Source organism: Cydia amplana, chromosome 20 (assembly GCF_948474715.1).
Source record: "Cydia amplana chromosome 20, ilCydAmpl1.1, whole genome shotgun sequence".
Lineage (NCBI taxonomy): Eukaryota > Metazoa > Arthropoda > Insecta > Lepidoptera > Tortricidae > Cydia > Cydia amplana.
Window position 1 is genome coordinate 9721566 of NC_086088.1, and position 20774 is coordinate 9742339.

Consider the following 20774-nt stretch of genomic DNA (forward strand, 5'->3'; position numbering starts at 1 on the left):
TAACATAAGGAAACAACTCACAATTTGCATCTCATTACTTTGCCTCACATGTGGATAAAATGCTTCTTTCTCATCAGCTTTTGAACAATCAAGAGAACCTTTACCAGCTGATGTGGTAAAAACATCATGTTTCCATAGTTTTTTGACGTTGACACAGCCACACTTTGTCATTGCGACTTGACACCCCCATACTTTGTAATAACTGCTATTGACCCTAGATAACTTTAAACATTAATACAGACACAAAACTATATTTCTGAATTCGAAATGTTAAAATTTTCACTTCAAAGAAGTAGTGGCAAAAATGCGTTTTTATAGTTATGCATTCGGCTTTATTCATGCTTTGAATAATATTCATTCATATTTGTAAATATAGGAGCTGTGTTTATTCTACAGACCACCGTACCAATAAGATGGCGCATATTAATTACAAAACGAATCACGCATTATTCACGCTCACCGAAACCATCAATAAATAAAAATAAGTTCCTGCCGGGCTAGCACGTGATTGGCGCGACAGTATCTTGAGAAAAAGACGGCCAAGACGGGTAGTTTATCTCGCCGCGAGATACTGTCGCGCCAGTCATGTGCTGGACATAAACAAGTACCTAGTGGCTCTGTTAGTGTCTCTGCCTTTATGAAAAATTTTCAGGACATGAATCAAAAATAAAATGACATGTACTTATTTATCGAAATTTGTCGAGAAATGCGACCTGGCTCAGCACGATTCCATTTTTAACGACTATCACTATGCCCGTCACTTTCGCACTTACATACTTGTTAGAACGTGACAGGCATGGTGACAAATGATAAAAATGCGACCGTGCTACTAGGGCTGTAGAAGAGAACAGCCGCACGTTATAACGGAAATGCTTCGCTCGCGCTTTGCGCTTGCTTGGTCAATTACTAATAGGTACCTATCTTTTTGCGTGCAATTCTTCTCGCACAGCCGTTTTCACAGCCAAACTTTCTGTTCTTGCGATTTTTGCCGGTACAAAAATAATTATGAAAAGCCTTTTAATTTTACTATACCCACCTGTACCTACCTAATAAGATATGTTTAAAGTCACTGTAGAAGTCGCAATTTTTTAGCCTGAATTAAGGACCATCTACTTATTGCAACATCGCTGTTGATATTGTTCTAAATCTAGATAGATTATATCAACAGCGATGTTGCCCCTAGGCTGTTGTCCCTAGGTATTTGAAAGAAATAAAAGACGTTAGATAGATATCTATTTCTTTCAAATACCTAGGGAAATATAGATGTAAATGAAAATCGTGAGCGAATTACTATAAATTTAGTAATGAGGCGTCTATGAAAGTTAGTCTATTTTACATTGAATATACGTACAATTTAATCCGAATCGAACATGATGTACGTGCAAAAGCGTTCATGCGATCCATAAAGTCCTTTGAACGAAGCACAAAAATGCAAGTATGAGGTTTCAAATGAAATCTAAAGCTTTATTCTGTTCGGTCGCTTTGCGTTTTGCGAGCTTTTTGTTGCAAATTGATAAATCTGCCGGGCTAGCACATGATTGGCGCGACAGTATCTCGCGGCGAGATAGACTACCCGTCCCTCTTTTATTAATGTTGTTAGAAAAAGACGGATAGTCTATCTCGCCGCGAGATACTGTCGCGCCAATCATGTGCTAGGGGTGCTGCGAGCGATTTTATGGATACAATTTTTTTATTAGGGGTTTGTAGTGTTCAATACATGGATTTTATACAATTTATTGTATGCTTTACTACTTAGTTCGTGTCTCTAGCTTATACTTATCGCAAAGTTAAGATAATCCAAAGCTAATTTTTGCGCTGCACTCTTACTTAGTCCACTTAGTCCACGTTTTAAACAAATGCAAATCTATGATGCTCCATCACGTCACGCTATACGCTACCGCCGAACGTTGGACGCCTGCCACTGATGCCGTACACTTACATTTTCACGAAATTTTACTGTAAAGATGAAAGAAATGTGGAAATGTACAAAGTCTGTGCAGTGCAGGCTTATTACTTAGTACGACTAAACGCCACTTGCACCAATCCACTAACCCAGGGTTAACCGGTTAAACCGTTAACCCAGTGTCAAATCGTACTGGAGAACTATTATATAATCTGTGGTACTGGCAAGATCGTACTGGCTAACGCTACGGCTTACGTGGTATATTATATAACGGTATTTTATTCGAATTAACTATTATAAATGTAATTAAATTAAGATATTAGAGAATTAAGTAAAAATTTCGTATTGCTAAGTTAGTGATTAAGTAAAGTTAGACAGCTACAATCATATTGTAACACCCTCACAGGGTAACATGTACGCTTCCTAACATTAAGTATAACATCATGTATACTGGGTCAACCAAATCTTGTCAGTAAATAGGAACAAAAAAACTATACCTACTCATCCTTTTCTTTTGGGTGCTAGTACTAGTGTTAGACAAAGATAGTATGATTCTCTCTGTCTATGTTTGAAATCAAACAGACTTTTGATATACTATTTTTCTATGCATCAATGTACATGTATGCAATAAATTACAATAAACAATAAAAGAAAAGTAGTACCATCAAATGGGGACATTGGATAAAAAGGTAATATTTGATCATGCTACACCTTATCAAAGTCCCCCACTGCGTCTGCAAATCGCTGCAAAGATAGCTTGGTCTGACTTTATTACATCTTCACAATACACAGTAAATCGCCTGAACAAATCTTGCCGATAAGTCTAATTGTTATGGTTTGTCAAAGGACTGTCTCATTTCAAACATAGAACGAGAGAATCATACTATCTTTGTCTTACCCTAGCACAAGCACCCAAAAGAAAATGATGAGTATAGTTTTTTTTGTTCTTATTTACTGACAATTTGGTTTGACCAACTATACATCTGTAAACCAATTGTGTAAAAAATATTTTGGGATAACGAAACGCAACGGCGAACAATCTGACAGTGACGTGACGTGACATTGACAGTGACAGTATTTATTATATTCTACATCCCACATTTTGAGGTTAGATAATCCAAAGAAAATATAGTAAACTAGGCATCATAAAGTTAAAACAGACTAACAAAATGCCGTTCATGAAAGGAAGAGCGCCTATTCGTCGCACATTAAACTATCTTAACGCCGGAAAACTCGTGTTGAAAGACAAAATCAAGATATTTTCCGTGGCATACAACATTGCGGGTCAGAACAACGCAGGTGCGAAGGATTTCGTGTTCTGGTACTTGCCTCAGATACAGTACAAGAATCCGAACGTGCAGGTCGCGACGCTGAAGAATCTGACGCCTTCACCGTTCATTAAGTGTTACTTTGAAGATGGTCGCCAGGTTTTAATAGATATTGATAATAAGTCAAAGGAAGATGTTTTAGAGCATTTATTGAATACTGTGGGGAAGAGTAAGGAGGTGTTGGAAGCGGAGGCGGTGGCCGCTGAGAAGAAGGATAACCCGGCGAACTTCGGTGTTGGTTGTGAGCGCGCTTGTATGTGTGAGAACTACGGACAAGTGCCTTGCTCCGGGGTAGTGACATTGCCTAAATTTATGAGAGGGAAGTACACGAATCCGGCGAATTAGTTTAGGAAAGTGATAGGCGTGTGTTGTTCAAGATATGAATAAGCATTAGCTTATTCATATCTTGAACAAGGGACAAAATATATGTAAATAAATAAATTGTAGATGTCTAAAAACACACAAACTATGTTTTAAATTCTGTAAAATGCTTTAAATTTTAAAGCCTTTGCATTTTACGAACAAGCATTTTCAATAAGGTAATATAAGTTTTGTAGTAATTCAATAGATTAATTGTAAATTTAGTAAAAAGCTTAATCTTAACTTGACTTTTATTGAACTAACAGTAGGAACTTTCATCACACATTTTCCTTGTATGGTCATTTTCATTTTATCTGTTGAACTGTCCCCCGCTGTATTTCCGGACCGATACAACATTCAAAAAAAGAATCATACTCCTATCTTAAATGCAGGCAACACCTTTGCAATGTTGCAGGTATCCATTATTCTAGTACAGTGGTTCCTAACCTTTTCAGTTCGGTTACCCCTATGACTAACTAGGGAACCTGATTTTACCCCTCCTCCCAAGTGGTAATAAAAAATAAAACGTGTACGTTTGTTGTATTGTTAAATTAGGTTAGCTTATTACCGCCGTAAAATACCAGTTTTACCCCCACGGGGGTAATTACCCCCAGGTTAGGAACCACTGTTCTAGTACAAGTAGAGGTGAGGGAAATGAAATAATTTCCAAATGTATTTAAAAAATATATTATTTTGATCACTATTTATAAAACAGTTCACTTACTTCCTTTATTCTGATAAATTACTAAAAACAAGAGACTGTTAGTGTAAGGCCTGAGTGGACGCTCGAAGCGGAGCGTTCGGCGGGGCGTGCAGCGTGGCGTCGGGCTCACAAGTGATGTGAGCAGCATGCACTAAGGCCGCTCCTATACGCTTGCATTTGTTTAACATGCACGCCCCGCCCCGCTGCACGCCCAACTCGAGCGTCCACTCAGGCCTTACACTTACGTTCCCAACATTTAAATATTATGGCATTATTCATAAACGGCTGCTAACTTAATCAGTTGATGATTGACGTTTATCCCTATCTGTTGTTATGCCATGGAGAGGGACAAACGATGATCATCAGCTGATTAACTTAGCAGATGTTTATGAATAACAGTGTTAAAATATATGCCCTTTGACACCATTTGCCATCAGAGCAGCGGCGATAAACTGCATGTTCTCAAAACATTTGAATGTCCGTGAGTTTTCGTGGTAGAAGAGGTTGTCCGTCACTTCAGGGCCTCGGGGACAAGTGTGGAAGAAAATCCAGTGTGGGTTACAACCATTTTGAATGTCCTGAAACCATTTTATTAGCTTCTATTTTGGCTTAACCATTCTATTTAAATAGGTTTAAATATTAGCTTTGTAACTTTTATTTGGCATCCGAAATTAATAAATTAATTTTGTATTAAGTAGAAACATCTATTAAAAGTGAAAAAATGTATCATGCCAGGCAAGACTTGAACTTGCGACACTGGATCACACCGGAGTTCCGGTCAAATGGGGCAGGGACAAATTGGAATACACCAGATCCTTTGACATTCCAATTCCAGTTACTACAAAACGTATGGCGCGCATTCAGCGCCATCAACTTTCAATTAGCGGCAATACTTTTCACTATTAACTTTTAGTTGTCTTTGTACTTATTTTTCCTTAATGGTAGACTTAAAATCACTACATAGTAAAAAACAAAGTCGCTTTAGCGCTGTCTGTCTGTCCCTATATATGCTTGGATTTTTAAAACTACGCAACGGATTTTGATGCGTTTTTGTTAATAGATTGAGTGATTCAAGAGGAATGTTTAGGTATAATTTGTTAACCCGTGCGAAAACGGGGCGGGTCGCTAGTAATGAATAAACAAGAACTTAGGTACTTTTAAAGTAAAGGTAAAATATTGAATCTTCTCCTTTTTCTCAGTAGTAGGACCAGCGATGACGACATCAGTCCTCTGTAACACTTCATTTTTCTCTTTACACGTCTTTACATCGGTGTGGGTCGTGTCTTTGAGTTCTTTGCTCGCTTTGTACAGAAGAGGGGTTACCGGACATTTCTGTAATTGTAACAAAAACACAAGCTTTCATAAAATAGTTATCACCTTAGCTGCGAAAATTAGTGTAACTTAGGGGTTTTCAAAGTGGGCGGCGCAACCGGGCGTTTTTTTTTGTTGTCCCCTACACCTTTTTTTTCAAATCTGGGATTTTTTATGTTATTTCTACTCAGAATCACGAGCTCGTTCTATCCTAATAGGAGAAAAAAGTGTCCTAAGGTTTTTATTTCCATTACGTCACCATTTTTCATAGACTTTGTATGGCGGTCGCGGAATGGAAAGATCGAAAAATGTATGGAAATCTTGGGACACTTTTTTTCTCCTATTAGGATAGAAAGAGCTCGTGATTCTGAGTAGAAATAACATAAAAATCCCAAATTTAAAAAAAAGTGTAGGGGACAACAAAAAAAAACGCCCAACCACATTTTAAGGGGAGCGCGGGGCCTCGGGAAACACGATTATCTAATAGTTCTCCGTTTCCTTGGATCGAAGCGAAAAGGGGGCGTGTGAACTTCATTTTAGGCAGCAGGGGGCGTTCCTAAAAAAAGATTGGGAACCCCTGGTGTAACTCGTAACTAGCATACTTTTCATGGCTCCTCTACACGATGGGCCAACGCCGGCCACTCCAAGGGACGCAGCCATGCGGTAGAATGAGATAGCAATATCACTTGCTCCCTCTAACGCATAAATGCGTCCCTTGGAGTGGCCGGCGTTGGCCCATCGTTTAGACGAGCCATCATAAGCATCGGAACAGTCGCGATACAGCCACGATTCAGCGTCATATATTCGCGTTACAGCCGCCATCAGATATTAATTCGGTACTCGGCGGGAAGAAGTTGATAACTCGAGATATTTTATTGAAGAAATTTGAACTTTAAATTAAATTGCATACGGTTCAAATTTCTTCCATTTTTTCCCGCGAGTTATCAACTTCTTCCCGCCGTGTACGATTATATCGGAGCAGCCCAGGTGCTCAAAAATATCTGAACATGCCTTGACAACAGAGACGTGTTCAGAACTTCAGATATTTGTGAGCACCTTGACCGCTTCGATATATCTGATGGCTTGTATTACCCTCTCGGCTTCACTGTCGTAACCCACAGCAAGTACTATTAGTTATTCTGTGCCCACAAGAAAGGCGAGCGAATACGTGTGGTCCGTGTGGAGGCAGGTCGGCTGCAGGAATCTGCCGCTTATTTTATTTCAGGTTAGAACCTACTCGCGCCTTACGGTAACTCCATTCCGGGACTAAATCCACAAACAAAGCAAAAAGCTGTTTCAACACAGGGGAGATGGACCTCTTAGCATTGGCTTGCAATCCATCTAGGAGAAGGATACTCTAAAATTAAATCCCAGAACTTACCGGACAGCAGCAGCAAAACTTGATATTGGCTCCAAGCATAGGGCAGAGCAGCAGATACGAGTTTAAGACAGGGTGTGGAGGCCCGATGAACCCAATGTTTAGACGCCTCATCTCGCCAAATTCTTCCTGAAAGTTGTTCGTAATAACAGCAAAGCATTTAATCAGACTTATTTAGTATAGAGTAGCTGTTCCTGTGTTGTAGTAGTTTATAATCCTTACATAATAAATTATCGTTTAAATACTGTCTTTTAATAAGGTTAAGCAGCAGTATTTTAATTTATAATCAATTTAATCAGTAGAGTCTGTGCGGAAAGAGAAGAGTCGTGGAATGTATGGGGCCCAATACAATCCACAACTCTTCTCTTTCCGCACAGACTCTATAAGAGTTAATGATAGAAAAGAAACATAACGCCTGAATTGTGAACATTAATAACGCTATGGTAAACGTTGCAGTGAACAATTTTGCAGGCACCATATTTATTTTCAGATGCCGCTCCACTCCAATATGTCCGATGGATAGCGCTTTGTACGTATAATAGCATGCTAGCTTCTACCCGCGACTACGTCTGCGTGATGACGATGATTATATATAAAAACTACTGCCCTGCCCTGGGTTTCAAACTATCTTCATACCACATCTAAATCGGTTCAGCGGTTTAAGCGTGTAGAGGTAACAGATAGAGTTACTTTTACATTTATAATCTTAGTAGGGATTACGCGCTGGCCACGACATTGCGCGACTGGATAAGGCTACAACCATAGGTTGGAGCGAGACAACGATCGGACCTTTCGTTCCCACCTATAGTTTTCGCCTTAGCCGAAGCCAGTCGCGCAAAGTCGTGGCCAGGCCGTTAGCGATGTCTCGACCGCACAACGCAGCGGCGTGCGAATCTAAATCCAATGCGATGTAAATATGTAGTAATTAAGGGGCCCACTGGTTATCAGTTCGCCGGACGATATCAGCCTGTCAGTCGTCCGATGAACTGATAATATGTGGGCCCCTTTACAGCGATATAAAGGTATAGTCCGTAGATTTGAAGCTGGCCCGGAACGGCTAATCCTTTTTAATAACAAAACTTCCGTGGGTTTTTAATATATTTAATATGGCTAATCCTCCTGAACTCCTTAAACTCATCATCCAAGGAAAGATCCAAGGGAAAAGATCATCAGGACGAAGACGTAACTCATGGCTCAAAAATCTCCGAACACGGTTCAAACAGAGCACACGCTAATTATTCCGCGCAGCTGTGTCTAAAGTTCGTATAGCCCTCATGATAGCCAACCTCCGGTAGAAGATGGCACTGAAAGAAGAAGAATATGGCTAATCCTTTGTCTAAACTAAACTTACAATAACAGCCATGATGGTGGAAAGAGCTTGGATGCTGGCGTGAGTCCTGGATCTCATGCATATAACCGGCACCGTAGCTTGGTTTGCGAAGCGTTGGATGCAGTGATGCGTAGATGTCGCCACGAATATCGCGTCCGCCATGTATGAGAAAATACTAAAAAAAATAGGTTTAGATTTATATTTTCGTGTTATTCTCAAATCATTTTACTTGCTTGCAAGTTGGTCGCAGAAAAACTTCCTATGAAATTTCGTCGTCACTGCTTTAGGTAGGTATACAAGAGAACAGAACCACATGGATCTCCATGATCAAGGGCGCGGACGTGGCTATAATAAGAATAAAGGGTTAAGAGCCAACAGGAGTGGTCATTTCTCCATACAAACGTACTAGACTGTTTCCTTCGTGGGTTTTGAGGCTAGAGCAATGATTTTTTCAACACAGATTAATATTGTCAATATCTGTGACGGACCGTTTTGCTTTTTTTTGATATTTTTGTTTTTTAAGGCGCTAGAGCCCTTCAAAAATGGCCAAAATGGCCTAATTGACTATGCCGCAATGAGAGGCGCGCTATTCAAAACTTATATCAATTAGCCAAAAAAGCAAAACGGTCCGACACAGATAATGTCATAATCATTTAGATTTCCAAATTTGGTTACGATTGGTTAAGTTTTGGAGGAGGAAACAGTCGAGTACGAAACCTCGACTTTTGAGATTTTTACGCAGGATTTTTCGCCTTGTCCTTATCGCACTAGTTTTAGGAGCCGCTTCCGTTAGCGAGACGGGTATATTTACCTAAAATATTTAAATTTCAGCTCCTGTTGGCTCTTAGCCCGTCACAGACGGAGCGATATTATATCGGCAGATACCGTAAGATACGGCATCTCACAATAACTATCTATTTGACAGAGTCCAAATACGAAGCTGTAATATATAATTTGGTATCTTACGATATCTTATCGCAAGGCATCTTTAGATACCTTAAGATGTTATAGCTCGGTATATTACGATATTATGTTTTGGTAGGTACCTACCTATATTTCGTCTCTCTCATAATGTAGAAGTGCTAGACGATAGCGATATATATTTTGGTATCGTTGGCGTGTCCGGTGCTTAATAGCGATACTCTAAGACATCTGTCGGTATCTTATGGGGTAAGTATCTGCCGATATATTATCGTTCCGTCTGTGATGGGCTTTATAGCGCTTATTACATATTATACTGAATATACACAGTTGCTGGTAAGACCGTGTAAATGTAGCCTACTTAATAAGCGCTTATTATTATGTAATATAATAGACCTTCTAATCTGTACCTGCCATTGTAATCCTGGTTCCAAATAACATGATCAACAATGCTACAATCATACGCGCCCAGCAAAGTTGCGGCCTTCGAGACCGCCATGTTCAGCACGGGCTCATTCACCTCCTGCAGCACCATTATCTTGCAGTCTTGGAGAACGTTCTGGAAAATAAAAGTTTTTGCAAAACAAAACATTTTTGGTACGTTTTTATCGCTGACGACACTGACTGGACTGTTCTTTCCACAGGCAACTAATTAATACTCGTCGAGACAATGCTAACAACCCCACACACAATTACTTTGCTTTGTTTTATCACAGAGTTCCTCATAGCCACCTCCTGTCTACATATATATATGTATGCAAACTTTCAGCTCAATCGGAAATCGGGAAGTGGGTCAAATTTGCCAAGCCAACCAGTTTTATAACCTTGGGAAATACACATAAAAACAAAAGGGCCTCGTAGATACGTCTTCGCCTAAGGCTAGTTCATGTGGGTCGATAGAGATGATAGCAGGGCCGGATTTCCGCCTATTAGGCCCACAAGGCCCGGTCCTAGGAAACCTAACAATGGTTTTTGAGATGGAGAAGGGGGCCCTAAATTCCCAGTGCCTAGGAGCCCTAGGTCTCTAAATCCGGGCCTGGATGACAGAATCTTTACCATTCGCTTGCAGTGAGTATCTTTATAGCAGTACTTCAGGTTAATCGCACTGCTTATAATGTTCATCACCATCTCAGCCGTCCACTGCTTGAAGCATATTAGGTGGTTAGGTTTCGACATTCTGCAACACGAAATGCTTTTAAGTGTGTCAAAGAACAGCCGGGTCCCGGACCGGTTATTAATGCCTACTATTACTAGGTACTATTAGGGCCAGAAACGCACAGATGTGGCTTTCCATTACAGGAGGGACCTTATGCTTCAAGTGCAATAATGTCCTTTTTCTCCGATATTCCAACAGAAATTCTGGGAGAAAATTCCTAAGTCTACATGAAGCATAAGGACCCTTCTCTGATAAAAGTCCACATATATACTCGTATACTCGAGGCACGACTAGGGCCGGTATTCCGCCTATGCCCACAAGGACCGGGCCCGTTTTGTGGTACCAAATGCTAGGCCATACGAAGTACCTAGGGGCCCTAGATTTCTAAAACCGGGCCTGGACAAAGCCTAGTTCGACAACCTAAGGCAGAAAAGGCTTCACTGCAACCGCAACGCTGCTCTTCTTGCTGATTCATGCTTCACCTGCAGTTGTGGCAAAAGATGTCAATGCTGCCATCGGACTACTAAAGTGCTACGTGAAGTTTGGAGCTTCATATGTACCTACGAGGGGCGTTCAAAATATTCTCGGTATTGATATCTTACGACCTCTTCTAAAATTTCTTTCGTTACTGGCCGCTAAGGTTTATTCATTGACATTAAAAAAAAGTATAATTCGAACCGAGATAGTCTTTTGTTTTTCTGCAATTGCTGAACAAACATGAACATCATGTGCGAATTGACAATGTTAACTAAATTAGAACATCGATGCGTGATAAAATTCTTGACAAAACAGGGTAAAAATCAAAAAACCATAAAAGAGGAAATGGATTGTGTTTACCGTGAGTCTGCTCCTTCTTTATCTACCATTCAAAAGTGGTCAAGCGAGTTTAAACGCGGAAGGGAGAGTATTGAAGATGACCCTAGACCTGGCCGGCCTGTAGTAGCTACTTCACAAGAAAATATTGATAAAGTGGAAAAACTTATATTGGAAGATGGTCGAGTGAAGGTAAAATCTATAGCACAAGTAACCAATCTCTCTATTGGTACCGTACATGATATTATACATGACCATCTTAATATGTCAAAAGTAAGTGCAAGATGGGTTCCGCGAATGCTGACTCGGCTTCAAAAAGACATGCGTGTAGCTTGTTGTTCCGATTTTATTGACCTGTGCGGTGAAAATCCTGATGAGGTGCTGCAAAGAATAGTTACTGGAGATGAAACCTGGGTTCATCATTATGACCCAGAGAGTAAACAAGAGTCCATGCAGTGGCACATTAAGGGTTCAGCTCATCCCAAGAAGTTCAAGGTCATCCCTTCAGCTGGCAAGGTCATGGCCACGATATTTTGGGATTGTGAAGGAGTATTACTAATCGATTATAAAGAAAAAGGTGTAAATATCACAGGACAGTACTACGCTAACATTCTATGTCAATTAAAGGATGTAATTAAAGAAAAGAGGCGAAGAAAGTTAACCAAAGGTATTCTGCTTCTGCATGACAACGCCCCCGTCCATACTGCTCATATTGCCAAGGCAGCTATTGTTGAATGTGGGTTTAAAACTGTTACTCACCCACCGTATAGTCCGGACTTAGCCCCCAGCGACTTCTTTTTGCTCCCCAATCTTAAAAAGGATCTGCGTGGAAATAAATTTTCTGACGATGAAGCATTGAAGGCGGCAGTGGAGGAGCATTTTTACACGAAAGATAAAAAATATTTTTACGAGGGAATAAAAAAAATAATTGATCGATCTTTTAAGTGTATAAACATAGGGGGGGAATATATTGAAAAATAAAAATATCAAACTTTTCGTACTTGTTTGTTTTCATTCTCATACCGAGAATATTTTGAACACCCCTCGTATGCATTTTCTTACTGCCAAGTTTGTGCAAAGTTAGCGTGGTCAGAGTCTAGGCCCGCAATAAATTCCATGAGTAATATGACCTTTTAGCTCTACTCCAAGCCATCTAATACAAAATATACTTAGTGAAGATACTAACGGGAAACACTGCCCATATGATGCGTAATTTTTCATCTGAAATACAATAGGATACAATTTTGCAAAGTGTCTGAAGATCTTCATTTTGCGCTTTAATCTTAAAAACGGGTGAATTTTGTGTGTCTAATTAATAACTACAATTTCTCAAAGCCCAATCAACTTGAGGTGCAATGTCATAATATCTTGTCACAACCATAGATGGTAGTATTTGTCACAACACAGTACTCGTTTCGTTCATCAAATTTTTATGAAAATATGGCACTTATAACAAGCTTATAACGATAATCAGTGCCAGGGGGTGTTAAAACTGTATCAAAAATATATCTTTAATTTGTAATACGTATAATGACTTGGCCATCGCACGGCTGCAAAATGACATAAGGATCATCGTCACCTATTAAATATATTTCTAATTGAACATAACGCTAGCGCTAATTGCAGTTCGAGCATTACACATATTTACGAGTACGGTACGAGTAAAGCATTATGTGCGATTGCCAAGTCATTATATGTATTACAAATTAAAGATATATATTTGATACAGTTTTAACACCCCCCGGCACTGATTAAAATAACCGGCTTGGTTTCACATTACATTTCAAAACTTTTTTGTAGTAGAAGCGTTGCGAGACTTGCACCTTTTTACATGTAATGTTTTTGATGGGCTCTCATCGATCTCATCTCTTTTTGTAGGCAGTCCTTCTTTTCGGGTACTCATACCCATACTAGGTATGTATACACACATATCATAAAGAAACACATCTTCATTCATACTCACATCGTTCATCGTAGTGTACCTTTACTTTACCTACTATTTGTAGGAACTGCAACAGTAACTTTGTAATAGCATATATTTATATGGGATTACAAACTTACTTAAGCAGTTCTTAGATCTTTAAAACGTGACTGATATTGCAATATTTTTAGGTTTTCTATGGCTTGATAAGCTGAAAACTACTTATGTTTAAAATTTGAAGCTTGTGGGTATACTAGAAGTACCTTAGAATTGTGATGATCGTAGGTGAGTGAGTGAGTGAGTGAGTGTGTCAGTGTCGAAAATAAGGAACTTTGACGTACAATAATTCTTAAACTACTAGTTCAAATTGAATGTTTTTGAGAATATATCTTAAGCATGTTTAGCCCTATATATTACTGAAAATTCAGGGTTCTACTCGTAGCTTCAGCCAGCACAAAATTACAGGACGTCGAAAATAGCCTGAATCGCTTCGAGAAAAGGATGGTACGGCTAATGGTGCGTGAACTTTTACATACATTGTTATGTTAGATAACTCTGTTTCTACGGAACACAGAACATCTACATAATTTGTCACTTATCAGAATCCAATCATCTAAATTATCAGGTATCATTAACAGATAATTCTGTATTTTGGTGATAACAACCATTTCAAATGAGTCAGCCGAATTGTAATATATCCGCAATGGCTCTTGCTTGTTTATTTTGATTGAAATTGTAGGCGTTTCAGTGTTTTATTGTGTTAAAAATGCAGTTGTATTTAAGGAAACAACTAGTGATAGTCAGTATAAGTAAGTATCATTTATACGTACCTATAGTACCTACAAGTAAACATTGTAAACCAGACAGCGTACCGCGAACATATAAAATCGAAATTTCGTTATCGGCCTCTGTGTCACTCTTGCGTAGGTATACGATCGATAGACAGGCAAATAGACGGTTTTAGTATCTGAGATAAGTATCTATACAGAGCATTATTTATTTTTTTCTAATCCCCTACAGTAATCTCAATAATGTGAGTACCCACTCAGACAACGATATATGTAATACACAATGTAAAACACCCATGACTCAAGAACCAAGATACCTGTGCTCTTCAAGACAAATGAATATCCTTACTGGGATTCGAACCCAGAACCATCGGCTTCATAGGCAGTAAGGCCAGATCGGTGGTCAATGCAAATGAAAATATGGCACTTATAACAAGCTTATAACGATAATCAGTGCCAGGGGGTGTTAAAACTGTATCAAAAATATATCTTTAATTTGTAATACGTATAATGACTTGGCCATCGCACGGCTGCAAAATGACATAAGGATCATCGTCACCTATTAAATATATTTCTAATTGAACATAACGCTAGCGCTAATTGCAGTTCGAGCATTACACATATTTACGAGTACGGTACGAGTAAAGCATTATGTGCGATTGCCAAGTCATTATATGTATTACAAATTAAAGATATATATTTGATACAGTTTTAACACCCCCCGGCACTGATTAAAATAACCGGCTTGGTTTCACATTACATTTCAAAACTTTTTTGTAGTAGAAGCGTTGCGAGACTTGCACCTTTTTACATGTAATGTTTTTGATGGGCTCTCATCGATCTCATCTCTTTTTGTAGGCAGTCCTTCTTTTCGGGTACTCATACCCATACTAGGTATGTATACACACATATCATAAAGAAACACATCTTCATTCATACTCACATCGTTCATCGTAGTGTACCTTTACTTTACCTACTATTTGTAGGAACTGCAACAGTAACTTTGTAATAGCATATATTTATATGGGATTACAAACTTACTTAAGCAGTTCTTAGATCTTTAAAACGTGACTGATATTGCAATATTTTTAGGTTTTCTATGGCTTGATAAGCTGAAAACTACTTATGTTTAAAATTTGAAGCTTGTGGGTATACTAGAAGTACCTTAGAATTGTGATGATCGTAGGTGAGTGAGTGAGTGAGTGAGTGTGTCAGTGTCGAAAATAAGGAACTTTGACGTACAATAATTCTTAAACTACTAGTTCAAATTGAATGTTTTTGAGAATATATCTTAAGCATGTTTAGCCCTATATATTACTGAAAATTCAGGGTTCTACTCGTAGCTTCAGCCAGCACAAAATTACAGGACGTCGAAAATAGCCTGAATCGCTTCGAGAAAAGGATGGTACGGCTAATGGTGCGTGAACTTTTACATACATTGTTATGTTAGATAACTCTGTTTCTACGGAACACAGAACATCTACATAATTTGTCACTTATCAGAATCCAATCATCTAAATTATCAGGTATCATTAACAGATAATTCTGTATTTTGGTGATAACAACCATTTCAAATGAGTCAGCCGAATTGTAATATATCCGCAATGGCTCTTGCTTGTTTATTTTGATTGAAATTGTAGGCGTTTCAGTGTTTTATTGTGTTAAAAATGCAGTTGTATTTAAGGAAACAACTAGTGATAGTCAGTATAAGTAAGTATCATTTATACGTACCTATAGTACCTACAAGTAAACATTGTAAACCAGACAGCGTACCGCGAACATATAAAATCGAAATTTCGTTATCGGCCTCTGTGTCACTCTTGCGTAGGTATACGATCGATAGACAGGCAAATAGACGGTTTTAGTATCTGAGATAAGTATCTATACAGAGCATTATTTATTTTTTTCTAATCCCCTACAGTAATCTCAATAATGTGAGTACCCACTCAGACAACGATATATGTAATACACAATGTAAAACACCCATGACTCAAGAACCAAGATACCTGTGCTCTTCAAGACAAATGAATATCCTTACTGGGATTCGAACCCAGAACCATCGGCTTCATAGGCAGTAAGGCCAGATCGGTGGTCAATGCAAAGATTTATCCATGTTATTTTCTTTAATTCCAGTGTATATCGGCCAGATGCTAGTTGGGTTCGGCTTGGGCTGGACAGCACCGGTTTTACCGAAGCTTCAGGACCCGGAACAGTCTCCTATCTCCACTGAGATCACACCGGCATTAAGCTCTTGGATTGGCTCGCTGCTGTACATCGGAGGTATTATTGGTCAGTTTGCAACCCTGATGTTGAGATTAAGAGCTTAAATGTTTTTTCTTTTGTTTTTCGCGAAGCTTTTGAGACAAATTAACCAAACATAAATTATTTGGAGGTTCTTTTCAATTCGTTAGGTTTTTTGAACCATCAACGACCAATTAGCATATTTTTAGACCAAGTAAATGACGTGTATTACACAGGGCACAATATTCGATCCACTTTTATTTATTATAATATTTCTAATAATAGTCTAGTGTCAGGTTTGTCATAGGTATAAGACTTAGTTTTGATGGATTGATTGAAGTGTGTATTAGAGTATTAGAAGAAACTTTCCTTTGATTTGCAAGTAGGTTAATATTATGTTTAATTCTAAGTAGCAATATTTATCACTGTCCTAACACTCCTAACGTATTTTTTCCAACGTTTTCAGGTCCCTACATCACTGGCTACTTTTCCAACATCATTGGTCGGAAGCCATGTCTGTTGATCGGCGGCGTTATCACAGCCTTCTCCTTCGTCCTCGTCATCTTCACTGGTAACCTGGCCATGATCTTTGCCTTCAGAATCATCAAGGGTTTCGGTATTGGCATCATCGCTGTTGGCAATATTGTCTATATTGGAGAAATAGCGTATGTTGTCTTTGTTTTTATTTATTTTCCGGGTAGCGTTTCCCGTGACTGACGATTCCTAAACCTTTTTGTACAGAGATTAGGTAGATAAGTTAAGAGCAATGGCCAGTTTAAAGTGTTGTAGTTAGTACAATACCTTTACTGTGTATGTTCCTTAGTGTTGGTACATGATAATTAATCACTTTATGTAAATGGTGACTTTCAATTCAACATAGTAACAACCTATAACGTCGATGAATTTTTGGTTTTACCTAATCCTTTCACAGACTGACAGTTCAAAAATGACATTCGAATGTCACTCTTACTCATTGAAAATAGAACACATGTTTGAAGTGCAGTATGTGTTAAAGTTATTGTTATGCCACTAAACTGTCCAAAAATTAAGTTGAATTTGACTTAACTAAGAAGTAGGTAGGTAAATAAAATAGACGGACTAATAAATAATACAGATATTACTACTTTTAGATCAAAAAACATTCGAGGAATTCTCCTAACAGCCACTGGAATCGCCGGTACCTTGGGTACTCTAATAATATTCTCTGTGGGCCCATACGTTTCTTACGCAGGCACTGGTTGGCTCGGCTTAGGACTCACTTTAATGTTTGTCAGCTCCGTGTTACTGATTCCGGAGTCTCCGATGTTCGCTGTGATAAAAGGTCAGTACGTATAAGATGCATTGGGTTAGTCCACCTAGTTATACTACTAGTTATACGATATAACAAAATGAACAAATAAAATCCTAATAGTTATACTGAGCAGTATGACTAAACGGATTTGATTATTTTGGTTCGGGTACGTCCATTTAGTTATATTGTTAAATAAACTCAATTAATTTTTTTGGATATTTTACGTTTTCACACATTTTACTTCATTTAAAATAACAACGTCAAGTCAATTATTGATACAGATATATATATCAAGATAGATAGATGTATAGATATATATTGAGTTTATTTAACAATATAACTAAATGGACGTACCCGAACCAAAATAATCAAATCCGTTTAGTCATACTGCTCAGTATAACTATTAGGATTTTATTTGTTCATTTTGTTATATCGTATAACTAGTAGTATAACTAGGTGGACTAACCCGATGCGTGCATTGGGTATGCCCTAAGTTACCCTAACGCACCTTAATAAAAAAATAATTTACAAAAAGACATTAAAAAAACAAACAACTTAATTGAAAAAAAAAAGAAACAAGTTGCCTAAACTAAAGGGACACTTTGTTATAAAGAACTGATCGGAATTACAAATAACAATTATCCTTGTTTATAATATCAGTCTGAACGTAATAAACTGCAGCTGCAGGTGTAGGTACATAATTAAAGAGATATAATAATTAATTTAGTTTTGCAGATAGAGAAGATGTAGCTAAAAGAATCCTCATGGATCTTGGAAGACACGACGAGATCGAAGAATTTTTAGCGTCAAAAATCGAAAAGACAGGACAAAGAAATATCTCTGAATGGAAAGAATTGTTCTCAATAAGATCAAACAGAAGAGCTCTATTTATGTTATTAATGTTGAACATACTCCAACAGATGAGTGGTATGGTGGCTATGTTGTTCTTTACTACTTCCATATTTGAATTAGCTGGATCGTCAGTTACTCCGCATATAGCAACGATTATTATTGGAGTAACGCAGTTAGGTTCTAGTTGTTTTACACCGTTGTTTGTGGAATGGTCGGGAAGAAAAACGTTGTTGCTTTTATCAACGGCTATCTGCGGCATGAGCTTAGTGAGTTCATTATTTTATAAGTTTAATAATCTTGTTATGGTTACAATATTCAATTAATTTTAAAGCCTTGTCATAATGAATTGTCTGATGATATTTACTTATCCTTTAACTTTATCCATATTTGTATTTTATGAGCTTTCGTCTTTTTCGTTTCTTGTTGTTAGTTGTAGACTGTAGTTTTTTAAAAAAAGTTTGTTTAATTGTAACTAACAGCAACTAAACATTGCTAATTGCTTTTGCAATAATTCAAAACATTTCAATAGTTGATATTTTTATCAATATTAGAGCCTACTGTTTTGTATTTGGCCTTTCTTGTTAGATTATTTTATTTTATTTTCCTTTTCAGACGGTGTTAGGTACATACTTCTATTTTGCTGAACGTGACTATGCAGTTGATGAGACAGTCGGCTGGCTACCGCTTTTTACTTTAATTGTATTCTTCATGTTTTATGACTTTGGTAAGTGCTCTTTGTCCAAAAAGTAATTAAAGAGAATAAAGCAATGGAATGTACTTACATCTATTATATCTAATAACGTCTAAAATTCTAATATTTAGCATTGAAAACGTATATTTAAGTAAAATAATAAGGTATCTCGCTGAGACATTCTTTAAACATGAATGTAAAAAGGCAATATTTAGTGCCGGCCCAACCAAGGTTACAATCGCTATCGCTTCGACAACGAAACGCTTTGTGTCTCTCTGTCACTCTTCCATATTAGTGTGACAGTGACAGTTGCGTTTCGGTCGCTACGGAGCGTAAGCGATTGGCATGTTGGCTACGCGGAGTTGGAGTTAGACCAAGATATGTCTGTACTTCTGTAGCGATTTTATATGAAATTATGACTTTTAAATGACGCTTGCACTACGTACGCTATCAAACCATTGCAGACTTTTCTTGGTGTAACTCTACCTACGCTTTGTGATTATAAGTTTAATTTATAGTTTTTATATATTTTGTAGCCGCATCTTATTTTATGTGGCAACAAATAGTTTCTTATTCTTAAAATTAACCCTTTCATTCCAGGTTTCGGCATTATCCCCGGAACGCTAACTGGCGAGATGTTCCGCTCCAACGTCCGCAGCACAGGTGCAGCCGTGACAGTCACGACCGCATGGATCATCGGCTTCGTCGTCTCCTCCGTCTTTGGGTACATGATGGTCGTCGGCATGCACTTCATCTTCTGGTTATTCGCGGCGTCGTGTTTGTGCGCTTGTTTGTTTACGGTGTGCTATGTGCCCGAGACGAAGGGGAAGAGTTTGGTTGAGATACAGGAGATGCTGGGATGATGGTTCTGTGATATTTAAAATAAAGTTTATTGTGAGTTTATACAACAGTGGTTTTCTCTGCTTTATTCAGCTTAAGTGTGGCTACCACCAGTTTGGCACTGACATAAACGCTGTCAAGAACGTAACTTACTTTCATCTCACTACTACATGCATCTCGCTCGTACTCGCATATTAGTGCGAACGTGATGTATAGAAAGTAAATTACGTAGAAGTTAGCGTGTATGTTAGTTTTGACACTGTCAGTGACTCATGGTACTGGTAAAGGGCTCATTTAGACGGTGCAAGAATTCGCATGCGACTTTCATTACATTGCGTAACCTCGGTCGGCTGAATTGTTGTAACCTCAATGGTGCGCAATGTAACTAAAATCGTATACGAGTTCGCGCATCTAAATGAGCCTTAAGTCACTGAAACCTTAATATCTGGGTGACCGAGCTTCGCTCGGACACATAAAAAAACTCGAAAATGCGCGTTTTCCCAGAGATAAGACCTAGTTAGATCGATTTTTCGTCCCCAAAAACCCCCATATAGCAAATTTCATCGAAATCGTTAGAGCCGTTTCCGGGATCCCCGAAATATATATATATATATATATATAAATAAATAAATAAACAAGAATTGCTCGTTTAAAGGTATTAGATAGATAGATAGATTATGTCATGTTTTCTGGTGGTTACCAATTTTCGTTTTGATATTTTTTATACCATCATGAATTCTGCACCGTTAAATCAAAACACAGTAGTTATGGTCAGTTTTCGAACAGCCTACCTACTTACCTACCAGCGGAAACATGGTGCTATTGAAGGTCGTATCAAAATAAAATATAAATCATATAGAATTATTAAAACAGAATCGGCCTCTACTGCGTATACTCCGTTTTTATTAAGATTTTTTATAACCCCAAATATCCTATGATTTCTAATA

General features: G+C 38.2%; 3 protein-coding genes across 3 annotated transcripts; 2 read left to right on the plus strand and 1 right to left on the minus strand.

The window, feature by feature from the left end:
* The first annotated feature begins 2967 nt into the window (after window positions 1-2967).
* Window positions 2968-3605, plus strand: LOC134657646 (small ribosomal subunit protein mS25). Its single transcript, XM_063513207.1, has one exon. It carries the CDS (start codon window positions 3073-3075, stop codon window positions 3574-3576), a length of 504 nt encoding a protein of 167 aa, XP_063369277.1. The 5' UTR covers window positions 2968-3072; the 3' UTR covers window positions 3577-3605.
* A 1090-nt stretch (window positions 3606-4695) lies between these two features.
* Window positions 4696-10420, minus strand: LOC134657607 (ornithine transcarbamylase, mitochondrial-like). The gene is made up of 6 exons (XM_063513172.1): window positions 10291-10420; window positions 9645-9793; window positions 8335-8488; window positions 6987-7112; window positions 5450-5626; window positions 4696-4872 (listed from the first exon to the last, which is right to left on the minus strand). The coding sequence occupies exons 1-6, from the start codon at window positions 10408-10410 to the stop codon at window positions 4696-4698; spliced, it is 903 nt and encodes a 300-aa protein (XP_063369242.1). The 5' UTR covers window positions 10411-10420.
* Window positions 10421-15543: 5123 nt separating this feature from the next.
* Window positions 15544-19850, plus strand: LOC134657420 (facilitated trehalose transporter Tret1-like). Its single transcript, XM_063512966.1, has 7 exons — window positions 15544-15622; window positions 16046-16201; window positions 16620-16818; window positions 17284-17474; window positions 18180-18562; window positions 18909-19020; window positions 19588-19850. Exons 1-7 carry the CDS (start codon window positions 15580-15582, stop codon window positions 19848-19850), a joined length of 1347 nt encoding a protein of 448 aa, XP_063369036.1. The 5' UTR covers window positions 15544-15579.
* Window positions 19851-20774: the final 924 nt, after the last annotated feature.

Bases quoted from the DNA above. Each gene is read 5' to 3' on its own strand.
- LOC134657646 (XM_063513207.1), top strand. From the start codon at position 3,073: ATGCCGTTCATGAAAGGAAGAGCGCCTATTCGTCGCACATTAAACTAT.
- LOC134657607 (XM_063513172.1), bottom strand. From the start codon at position 10,410: ATGTCGAAACCTAACCACCTAATATGCTTCAAGCAGTGGACGGCTGAG. The intron at 8,489-9,644 runs GTACAGATTAGA...TATTTTTTTTAG, and splicing joins AACCAGGATTACAATGGCAG to TATTTTCTCATACATGGCGG. The intron at 7,113-8,334 runs GTAAGTTTAGTT...AACAACTTTCAG, and splicing joins CCACCATCATGGCTGTTATT to GAAGAATTTGGCGAGATGAG.
- LOC134657420 (XM_063512966.1), top strand. From the start codon at position 15,580: ATGCAGTTGTATTTAAGGAAACAACTAGTGATAGTCAGTATAA. The intron at 16,202-16,619 runs GTCAGTTTGCAA...CAACGTTTTCAG, and splicing joins GTACATCGGAGGTATTATTG to GTCCCTACATCACTGGCTAC. The intron at 17,475-18,179 runs GTCAGTACGTAT...TTAGTTTTGCAG, and splicing joins GATGTTCGCTGTGATAAAAG to ATAGAGAAGATGTAGCTAAA.